At 44.6% G+C, this 12027-nt stretch overlaps 1 protein-coding gene across 1 annotated transcript in view; it reads right to left on the bottom strand.

Moving 5' to 3' along the window:
- Positions 1 to 12027, bottom strand: part of NRP2 (neuropilin 2) — a 122959-nt gene that overhangs the window by 27871 nt on the left and 83061 nt on the right. The window contains exons 13-15 of the mRNA XM_024206359.2: positions 9290 to 9552; positions 7512 to 7608; positions 3255 to 3296 (exon numbers count right to left, since the gene is read on the bottom strand). Of these exons, the coding sequence (XP_024062127.1) occupies positions 3255 to 3296; positions 7512 to 7608; positions 9290 to 9552 (402 nt within the window). The remainder of the gene's footprint in view (positions 1 to 3254; positions 3297 to 7511; positions 7609 to 9289; positions 9553 to 12027) is intronic.

Genomic DNA, 12027 nt, shown 5'->3' with positions numbered 1-12027 from the left:
TCTCTCCTTTCTTTCATTCATTAGAGCCCTAGTTCTAAAAAAAACGCCTTTCTGTTTCCGTCAGGTTTGTGTGCACTTTGTTTTATGCATGACTTGGGATGCATATCATTGTAAGTCTGATTCAGACCACAGGCTCTGGGACATTTTGTGTGTGTGCAATGTGTGCTGATGTTCACCCTTGTGCTCTCTACACACTACCACCCCACCCTCCCAGCCACACAGCAATTTCAGGATTTAACATTAAAACCAAAGATTTAGTTAGGTAAGAATAAAAATCATAAAGGACAAAAGTAGAAAATAATATGTCTAGAACCCCTAAGTCTGTGGCCCTGTGCCACAACCATGTCACAGATACACGGTCCTCTTAGAAATCACTGAAAAATATGCCAATATGGACTATTAACATGGCGGTGTTTTTCACAGATTCTAAGGCCAGAAAGGGCCATTCTGACTATCTAGTCTGACCTCCTGTATAACACAGGCCATAGTATTTCAACCAAATGACTCCAGCATCAAGCCCATACCTGCTGGTTGACCTAGAGCTAGACAGACATCCATTTTTAATGATGGAGAATCTACCACCATCAGGTGATGGAGAATCTACCACGTCCCCAGGGAAGTTGTGGTAATGGTTAAAAACTTGCTTCTGAATTTGTCTAGCTTCATTCAGCTTCCAGACACTGGATCTTGTAATGCCTTTTTTGTCAGGGTCAGATCTTCCATATCTCAAATGGGGTCATAGTTTATGCACACTTGACTGGTCTTATCAAAGCCTGACCCACTTGCTGAGATGTACGTTAGACTTACCAAGGCCCATGCACCCACACCGGGTTATAGTTAAACTGTCTGGGTTTTTTAATCTGCCCTTGGAGCAAGCAGTTTTGCTGGATATTAAAAGGACATTAATCTAGGGGAGCATGAACTTTGTCCTGTCAGGAGCCAAAGGGATGCACCTAATTAGCACAAGGACAGGTTGATTCCAGCCATCCTCCTCCTTGAAATAGAGATGAGAGCCGCGGCGACCACAGGTCCTACCATGTAACACTCCATCTTGATCAGTGTGCCCATTCTCTGCATTGAGATGGAGCAGTGCATGATGGGACCTGTAGCAGCACCTCAGCAGTAAAGGAGATGGTGGCCCAGAGCACATGTATGGAGTAATAACAGTTGTAGCAATAGGACTTTCTTGGCAGCCTTCAGATTAGAAAGTGCTCTTTAGACACCTCTGCTTTAGCCTGAGACTCAGCCTTCCTTGATCACTTTCGCCATCGAGAAACCAAACACTGGGATTTACTGTTAAGTCTCACAGTGAACAAACCAGTGCACGTGAAAACGGAGTGGAGGAAGGGGAGAACTGCTGGTATTTCTATCACCTCTGGGACACAACAATCAGCCAGGAAACCGCTACTCTCCTCCCTGCCCCACAGAAAGCTCTTGTTCCCACTCCCTCCTACTGATGGCCTGGCCCATCTGCCTCTCCTTTCCCCCTCACCAGCCAGGCCCTGGGAGGTATTTAGCTGGTGATAACCTCCTCCCTCAGTTTCAGCTACTGGGAAGGGTGTTCGTGAATGAGGGCCTCCAGCCAGTGCCACCCTTCTACTTTTGCCTGCACATGGGCTGGGGGGTTGAGTGTGTTGGGTGAAATCACAGCACTATTGAAGTCAATGGAAGTTTTGCCACTGATTTCAACAGGGCCAGGATTTGGCTCATTATTTTTAGTTCATGTCCCAGTCTCTCTCTGAATGCTCTGCAGAGGTTCTCCACAAAGGGTACAGAGAGCCCAATGCTGCTAGTGCGCCCCGAGACTCAAAGTCTCAAAGGAAGCTTGTAATAGGATAGAGCCCAAGAGCACAGGCTGGTTAGTGCCTTTAGGAAAAGAAAGTACATTATATAGCAGCATACAGGAAGGGTCTCTGTGTAATGGTTACAAGGCTTTAGATCATTGGGCTAGACTACTGTACCAGCTTCTCACCAGGGCTGTGGGTCTCAGTGGAAGGATATATAAGCAAGCCAAATACCTAGAACACTTACATTAAGAATATTTCCATAACTATCATATTAGCTCACTGTTAACTATGAGCGTGCCTCTTCTAATGCTAATAACTTCCAGGCTGGTCCAAACCCCACTGAAGTCAATGGGAGATTCTCTGGCAACGTCAGTGGGCTTTGGATAATTTTCATCCGGAGCCATGGATCCCAAAGCACTTTGCAAACTATTAACAAAGGAACAGCTTCACCAATGACTGAAAAGCAGTTACTTCCGGGGTGAAACCCAACACCTTTTAACGGTTCCATGCAACAGTTTAGGAGAGATGGTCAGGAAGGATATTATAAGCAGCTGAAAACAAAGGGGCCATTTTTAAATAGGCAGAACGCCTTTTAAAACGAAGGAGTCCTGCCTTTCCTTTTTGTGGAGTTTGACAACCTACACATTCACTCCTGGAGAGGCAGTCAGCCTTAGACACTGAAAAAGAGATGAAAAATCTTCCCCAAAAGAGGACAGCTCACATTTTTTCAGTGTAGAAAACAGCATCCCTGCTGAACCAGAAACATGTTTAATGAGCAGGCACCATCTCTGAATTCTGCTTCCTTTTGTTTTACTCTGTAGGTTTTATCCAAGAGAAGAATCCCATTTGCTATTCTTTAGACTAGCATTACACTATTAAATGCACCATTTCACCTTGTTTCCCTTTTATTGAATGTCGACTTCCAAACTCCTGGTGGCAGTTGTTCTTCCAATTCTACCGCCTAATTTCCTTCTCCTTGCAAGCAGGCCTGCTGCCACTGTACCTCACTAATAGCTTTGGCATCTGTACGCTGGAAAGCACCCATCTTCATGCTAAAATAAATCGCTGCCACCCCTTTTACTCTTAATTCACTACCAATTTTTTTGGTTAAATCTGTTGGTGGTTTCTCTTTGCTCCTGGGTCCTACATTTAAGCTTTATTGCGCCTCACTGGGCATTGCAAAGCAGAGCACTTTATCTGGTCTTATTTGTCTCGATTATGGGTTTCTGAACTTTAATTAGACATGAGGTAGCAAAGCCTGCTCTGCTATCCCCTCCCCTCCCCTCCCCAAAGAGTGCATAGGCTAGTGCCATCTGCTGATGGGAAGGCATATTGCACATTTACAGTTTCTCTTGTCTCGTAACAGCGCACATTATTTTCATATGCACGCACACCGATTTAAAAAAAATAAAAACCAAAAATGAAATCATGCCATCAGAGAAATTACTCAAATAAGTGCCATTTTACCTGGAATGTAGAAGTTCTCACCTGGGAAAGCTGTGATGGGTTCTGCAAAGGGAAAATAATATTCTGATTTTAGAAAGGAGAATGTTTAAAACAAACAGAAGATCACATCGGATGCGTCCCTAGTTACTTATCAGTGACATCTCCTCAGGCCCGACATTGGCATCTGTTACCCCTGTGACTAAATGGGGAGCCCTAATCCAATGGTTCCCAAACTTTTTATTAAGGCGATGCACCAACTGTATATAAATTCCTGGGTGGGGCCCAAAATCATACACCAGCGTCCTTCTCCTCCTCCGCTGCGTTCTCCTGGCCATGTGAGGAGGCACTCACCACCTGTAGCTACACCCTCTGCCCCGGCGCTGCAGCCCTAATTCTGGCCTGGGGTCGAGGAGAGGCCCAGGGTGGGGTGGAGGAGGAAGGTTTTGGAGAGCAAGCCTGCCCTGCACCCACCTGGCAGTAGCAGCTCTTGCCCACGGGATTGGGCCCAGCTCCCCATACTGGGTGTTGTGACCTGGCCTGCTGGGTCGCAGCGCCACTCAGTTTTGGCCTGGCTGCTGAAGCAGGACAGGAGCTGATGCTGTGGGGTGAGTGCGGGGTGGGCTTGCTCTCCAAACCGCTTGTCCAGGCCTCCTCCACACTGGGCCCCACAAGCCACTGTCTGGGAACAGGGTTACCACCTGGCCAGAATTTGACTGGTCTGGCTGGTTTTTTATGGATTTGCCAGTTGCCAGAAAAATAATGTAATCTGCCAGGTTTTTTTTTAATGTGGGTCTAAAGATTTGCATTATTATCACAATACACTGGGATAGCTGATGTTAAAAGTTTCTGTGTCCAGCTAAAGATGCTGCAGTGTTCCCACTTCCGCAGTTTAAGTGATAACAGATCAAAATTGTTGAAAATACAGCATCTGTCTGCCCACCAATACGCACGCGCGTGTGTTAGAGAGGGTTTGAGTCATGAGATGTGCGAGGCATATGGACGATCAAGGCAATGGTGCAAGTGATCCTACTAGACGCCCGGAAAAAAAAAAGTTTGAATCAGAAACTGCACATTCAGTGACAATGGGCTAAACGAAACAGCCTACAAAGATTGGCTTGCAAAATGTGCTGATAAAACAAATGCCCATTTGTTATCAATGAAGTTATCAATCATTACCTCTCTATATAGATACTATAAGTGGCTGTTGAAGGGGGTGTTGTGGAGTTACCTTGTTGTTGGGGTTGTGGTAGGCTTGCCTTGGCGGGCCAGGGGGGATAGAGTTTTTTTTTGCATTTAAAAGGTGGTAACCCTATCTAGGAAACACTGCGATAACTCACAGGAGCCCCTCAATGGAAGCAGGGGTGTGGATTTCACAATATTGCAGAGGCCCCTCTTCCATAGACTTATAGACTTTAAGGCCAGAAGAGACCATCATGATCATCTAGTCTCACCTCCTGCACATTGCAGGCCACAGAACCTCACCCACCCACTCCTGAAATTGACCCCTCACGTCTGGCTGAGTTACTGAAGTCCTCAAATCATGGTTTAAAGACTTCAAGTTACAGAGAATCCACCATTTACACTAGTTTAAACCTGCAAATGACTTGGGCCCCATGCTGCAGAAGAAGGCAAAAAAAACCAACCCCAGGGTCTCTGCCAATCTGACCTGCAGGAAAATTCCTTCCCAACCCCAAATATGGTGATCAGTTAGACCCCGAGCATGGGGGCAAGATCCACCAGGCAGATACCCGGGAAAGAATTCTCTGTAGTAACTCAGAGCCCTCCCATCTAGTGTCCCATCTCCAGCCATTGGGAATTTTTGCTACTGGCCATTACCCATGGGCCACATGCCATCATAGGCAGTCTGAGATTGGCCTGAGCTAAAAAGTTGGATTTAGATCCAGACTTCAGGGTACAATATGCCCCAAGTTCAGAAGTGTTTGAATTCAGGGATTCACTCATCACAGAAATAGGAGCCTGCTACCAAATCCCAATCTGAATCAGTGTTCAGATTCCAAAACACCCTGAAAGGTGGGTGGTGTTTGGGTCTGGGTTCCAGCCCATCTCTAGTTTCAATTTTCACAGGTCACGTCACTTCTGGCTAGCCATGCATCCCTCTGTCTTACAATACCAATAAACAAAGGAGCGTGATTTTTGCAGTTACTTTGAAGAAGTGATCTGTTACAAATTACTGGATCTGAAAAGCAATAATCAGTGCTTATTAGTGATTATTTGCTCTCAAAAGTAATAGACTTCTGAGTATTTTTAGATTACTTCTGCATTACGCCTGTGAGTCACAGAACCAGGCTGTGGCTGTACAGAGCACTGTGAAATTATCGCTCAAGTTCAGAACACGAGTGACAGGTTTTCGAAAGGAAAAAATTATTGAGAGTTAGAGTTCTTTTCAGGCTAAAAAGGAATCCGATTACTTCCCAGGATTACATTTTAAAAACAGTAGCCTGTTACCCTTGTCAGTTATTTTTATGGTGCTGACAAAGAGGGAATGTGGTATGCGCATATTGTTTCATATTACTATGGTGGCTTCAGAAGTGACCTTACAGCTGAAATAGCGTTACATTTTTCAGTTAAAACCATTTAAAAATCCCTTTGTCAGGCATGATCAAAACCAAAATATCACCATTTACTATTAGGTTCATAGGTCCAGATTTAAGTTCCTGAAAAGATACAAGTAAATCTATGTAGCAGTTTGAAGCAATTTTTAGAGCTAGTGTCTAACAGTTTTTGGACCTTTATGACTTACAAAGGGCTTTGTTTTAACACTTAAAGCTTTTCTTACATGTAGATGAAAACAAAATATTGGCTATTCAGGCAAGTTTGAGTATTTTAAAAAAGCTAGAAAAGAAAAGTTATTAGCATTATTCATCATTCGTGTTTCTTTCTTATGCTATGGACGCCATGCCATGTTTGTCAAATGCCAGCACAGAATTTTTCACATGCAACATTAGCTCTTCTGGCACGAGGGCAAGCGGTCAGTAGAGTTCAAAGCTTCAAAGAAACTTGGACCCACGGAGCTCAGAACCACTCCAGGACAAGCAGTTGACCTCTATTCTATTCTATTCTATTCTATTCAGGTTCTTGTACTGCCCTCATCACCGCAGTATCTGAGCCTTCCAGCAGTGCATTAAGCAACGTGACTAACAACTGTCATGTGTGGTTCATTTTCTCGCTCGTCCTAGTGCCCTATCTTGCTGAATTTAGGAGGCCCCTGGCAACCTGTGCAGAGACATCTTGCTGATGCGAACCTTTTTAAGTCCACCTTGGGCTACGGCCAGCTCCAATGGAAAGACTCTGATTTCAGTCCAGTTGGGTGTGGCCCTTTAGGAGGTGTGTAACAGCCAAGCACTTCTCCTGCCGCTGTACAGAATGGGAGGCCCACTCCCATGGACATCTGCCAACACAGAGCCTACTAATTAGATATTTTACGTAGTCCAACTCCACCCGCCGCTCCTCTAGGGCCAGACCCTGCCGGGACATCTTGGCAGACTCTATCCCATGTTCATTATCTGGGGACTGCCATTATCTAAATACAATAGAGGGACGGGTAGGCTAGATGGATGAACGGTTGAATTACCATTCCTCTAATAAACGTTTTTAAAGCTTATGTAGCTTTCATGTTTAATGAACCTGTCTACCTGACTTTTGCCCTGGACTGGGAAATGATGAATTCTAGCACAAGCTTCTCTTTCATTATTGTGTTAACACTGCTATAAAACCCCTCTGCTATTTATTTCTCATTAGAAAAGGCTCCTATTGAACCCATCAGCCCCTCCAAGCATGTAATGCTGACTGGCAGCTGGTTTCCTGTGTCTAGCACTTTCCTTTTAAATTTTGTGTATGTCCTTTTTATACAGAGTATTCTTTAATAACCCCACCTATTGTTTCAGCCCTCCTCTGTAGACATATATATTCCCCTTGATGCCTATGACACCAGTACCTATGTTCCCTAGGGACTTATTTTCCCTGATTTCCTTCAGATGCAAAGAGTAGCTTTATGGAAATCCAGAAAATCACTATAGCTCAGGCAGGAGAAGAGTTCCAGTCCCTTGGCAGAATCCTAGAAACAAAGGCTCTCATGAACTGGACTACTTTTGCTGCATGCAACAGTGATTCCTTGTCTCATTTTGTGCAGCCGAGAGGATACCAGAATCACCGGGTGTAATTCCATGAGCTGCGTTATGCTGGAGGTCAGACTAGATGTCACAAAGATCCATTCTGGCCCTAAAAATCTATAAGTCTGCGAGACAGATGTTTACGTACCCATACAATTCTCTAGGGAGATATCGGAGCCAATCCGGATGTCATCGATGGCAATTTCTCCCGAATCTCCTTTGCGTATAACACCGTCGAACACAATCTACGAGCAAATCAGAACAGAAATGTCACCGTTAGGCTTCCACTCCCAAGCAGTGCACGCAGTCCTTGTTCCCCTGGGAGAAAGAGCTGAAAATGTGCTCCCCGCTTTTCAGTCACACCTGAGAAGCTAATGGCCAGGGGCCAAATGCTGGCGTCCTTACCCGGTTTTACCAGTCCTCACTGTGGCAAAACTTCCATTGGCAGTGAGAGTTCTGTCTGAGTAGGGACTGAGTAAAAATTCAGGGAGTTCATCATTTGGCCCATCAATTGACAGCTGGACTCCCAACTCGCAGTTTATTTGAATAAAACGCATTTTTCAGGGACTACAAAACAGGGCGATGGACTTGGGGTTTCATTGGTTATCCTGGGCTCAGCAGGACTGAATCAGCATAGTTCCAGGGAAGTCAATGGAGCAACATGGATTTATACAGCCGAGGAGCTAGCTGATTGAGTTAATACTGGACACAGGACATGATAAAAAAGAGGTTTAATACCTGGAGTAAGTTTAAAGTGATAATAGTTAGCTGTGAAAAATGCTGAGTGAAAATACCTGCATTATTTAAGTAATATTCAGTTAGTTAGTTAATGGCTGTACATCATTTTTAACATGCAAAGTACTATCCAAATGCCAAGTACCCTATCTGTAAGCACATTGCGTGCATTGGTATTTTATTAAAAAGCCAAAGGAACGCACACAAACCAGCCATACATCTCCAGGGACACCGGTGCAAAGACCATTGCTTCCTTTCCACTGATAACTTGAAGCCCAGTCCTGCAGTCCTCACAGAAGCAAAACCCCCCTGACCTCAACTGGGAGTTTTGCAGGAGTCGAGACTGCAGGGTCAGACTAAGTTCCACGGGGCGGGGACCATGTTTTCCCTTCTGTTTTGGACAATGCTGAGCACAGTGACTCAATAATAAGTAAGAATAGGCAGCACATGTTCTCTGGCTAGCTGGCTGAGTTTTGGCTTGCCTTACCAGCCAACTGTAACTGCTCTTTGGCTGGAGAAGAGATTGATACGCTGTTCTGCAAACCCTTTCATTAACTTCACAATGGGGTGCTGGCAGTTTTGGAGAGGTTTTGCAGGACGGGGCACATGGGTTGTATCTATCTGGGCCTGATCCTCTTCTCACTGACACAATGGAGGCAGTATCGGGCCCTTAAGTTTGCTTGCCTTGAATGCCTTCTGGTCTCAAGGTGCACACAGACCTGATTTCACCCTCCCCCATCCGCAACACCCAGACTTGGAGCCAAGGTCAGGAAAGTGGTGTTTGCTTTTTTTTCATTCACTTTTTCAAAGTGGGCTCCCTCCCTCCCACCTCCCCACCTTGCTGCTGGCAGGATTTGTTTGTGTTTGCTCCTTAGGGCTTTGTGTCTCTTGTCAGATTACCTGATAATCATCTAAAAGAAAAGGGAGGAAAATATTTGTAAAAGGGGACATTTCAGGAATATAAAAGGCAACAGGATGAACAAAGACCTAAGTCTGTGTATAAAGACAGGCACATTCTGAATAACAAATAGAGTGTTATTTAGTTACTATAGCAACATAAGAAATACAATGAAAACCGCTCCGCTCGACAACGTTCCCTAATGATGAATGGGCACAGCCCTTTGAAATATTGACATAACTATCACTAAAAGCCACTGGAAGCTCAGAACAAATGGCCCTTTATCATCTTACTTGATAGGCCATATCGTAGCTTGGCAGAATGATCCGTCCCTCTTTCCACTCATCCCCTTGGTCTTCCGAGATGATCCACAACAGCTTTTTCTCCTGGCTCGCTTCCCGCCACACCTGCAGCATTATCCCACTCCCGCCCGATGCTTGGTACTGGAACACCATGCAGACAGCACTCCTGGGCAAGTAGATCATGGGGCTGAGGAGCCGGGTGTGCTGTTCCTCTCTCCCTCCACTGCTCTGCGGCCGCAAGTAGCTTTTACTCTCTGTTCAAGGAGAAAAAGAAGTAAAACCTGATCAGATCACCTCTTAGCGTTTGTAATGAATGTTACACCTTCCAGTTCTCAGCTGGAGAGGATAGCAAGCACAGCTGATGGCACTTCATAGTTCTCATCCAAAGGAGAAGTTCTCCAATAGGAACCCAACGTTGTCCCAGAGGGTTGATTACTTTTCCACCTGTTAGTTGGACCAATTTTCAAATCCAGGTAGTTAAGTTAGGGCACTTGGATCTATACCTGGATGCTCAAATGGGAACAAGAGCCCTAAATGGGTCTTTGGGTGCCCATGTTGATTTGAGTACCCACGGGCAAAGTTGGGTGCTCTAACTTAGGTATTCAGGTTTGAAAACGGAGCCCACAATACATTCTTTGTGTGATGCTTCATCTCTTGGTTCGTCTAAAGGACATCAACTCATATTTTGCTTCATGGAGTAGGCTGGTCCTTAGAACCTACACTGTGGACATTAAGGGGCACCCTTTTTGAGTATCATATAGTAATTGAAACTCACACACAATTGTTTAGTGAGTCATTTGCTGTATAGAGCCAGATGAACTTCATATTCAGATTCAAACATATCCCCAACAGGGCCGTAGCAACAAAGAACGTGGCCCCCTCCGAACGGTGGCCCCCTCCGAACATATGTCCGGGCGGGGCCCCTTACAATGCAGAAACTGGAATGCGGTATTTATTTTGACACTTTTAGGGGCCCCCTTCCTTGCAGGGCCCCCTCCGGTCGGAGGGCGCTCGCTACGCCTCTGATCCCCAAACTGGGATTTCCTTTTTATTTGGAACATGAATACTGGGCTTAATTTCTACTGGTGCTGAATCAAAAAATGGGCAGAAAGAATAAGTGTGTCCATTCTTGCTGTATGTCCAGCATGAACTAGCTCAGAACATAGTCTCAGAGGATTCACAACAGGGATCCCAACAAAATACTCTGGGCAATATTTAGGGCAATCCTGAGGTGTTTCTCATTTTAAAAACAAACAAAAACACTGCTGCACATTCATTCAGCACCGTTTCATGGAGGGGAGATACACAGGGTGGTAGCTGTTGGGAGGGAGAGACTGGAATAACAAATAAACTGAGAACTTTGTTCCTGCTGTTGGGAAGCCTGAGACGTATGTCTGTGAAGTGAAAACCAATAGTGACAGAAACATTCTAGAGAAAAGAATTCTGTGACAAGATCAGGATTTTACAGGGACTGGGACAAAACTAGCCCTGCCAAGGGCAACATTGCAAACAATCCAGATAAATCAAGAGATATTACTGGGAGTTAGAAAACCTAGGCTGTACCAAGCATACACTCAGTACTTCTGTGGAGTTTAGTGTTTGAAAGAGAAATACCCACTGTATAAATAAAAAGCCTGAGCAGTAAGGGAGATTTCACCAGCAGCCATAGTGCGGTAGGATACCAATAATGACACTGGAAGGCATAAGCCAAAGATTGACGTAATTAGGACAAGTTTCAGTGCAGTTCTAGTCAGAAAAAATGACTCTATAATAATGACATTGTGGGGGGGTTCATATTTATTCTGCCTGAAATTTGCTTAGCTTACAAGCTTGAAGTTGATTTTTCTAACCGCCAGCATTGCAAACGCATCTTACTATCTGGATATCAAGCTTATCAAGCTGTGTTCTTTGTGACTCTTTTCATCACCAGCGGTAAGTACTTTGCAATCAAAACCTAGCTGACAATTTTGTTGATGATACGTGAGGCAGAATAAACCCAGCTCTCCGTTTTTCCATGCTGTAGCTGGATTGGCCCTGAAGTGCAAATAAGAGATCAAACTTGTTTTTGTAAGAAAAATAAGCAAATATGACTCAGACAGTATTAAACACCAGGAGCAGGTGTGTTGAGTACAGTGATGCTTTTTTAAAACACACAAGTCACTTTTCAGACTATAACCATATAACAATCCCTAGGGAGGAGGAACAGATAGCAGTACTTATAAAGGCCAACCACATCTGATCACACAGGCGAAGTCCACAGATGTAACTGGACTCGGAAATGCATGTAGCAGCGAAAGGCGTTTAGCATGGCACTTGGCTGGGTTGATCTAGGCTACTCGATATCTTTATCTAACCCATGGCATTAAAATAAATTCCACAAAAGAACCATGTGGTCCCCTCTATGCGCTACTCCTGCAATACAATATGTGGAAGCCCTGGAATTCTGAAATACATTGAATTTAGAAGGAAAGTTACTGCTGATATTACTGTACTTTATGTGCCAGTTCTTCTGCTTATCCAATACAAAAATGAACACAGCTACTCTATAGCTGGTATTTGTCATTAGCATACATATGGCAGCCCTTTTCTCCTTTCCTTCACTCTGACACGGATACCACCAGGCTTAGTGATGTGTAGTTTCCTCTCCCTACTGCACTCCTGCTGTCTTAGCTCCTTTGACCTTGATGGGTAGGATTTTGAAAAGCTCTTAATTGGCCTAAGTCTGCTCC

Source organism: Terrapene carolina, unplaced genomic scaffold (genome assembly GCF_002925995.2).
Source record: "Terrapene carolina triunguis isolate 2854851 unplaced genomic scaffold, T_m_triunguis-2.0 Scaffold62, whole genome shotgun sequence".
NCBI lineage: Eukaryota > Metazoa > Chordata > Testudines > Emydidae > Terrapene > Terrapene triunguis.
The sequence above is the reverse complement of the archived record's forward strand: the minus strand, read 5'-3'. Positions and strand labels throughout refer to the sequence as shown.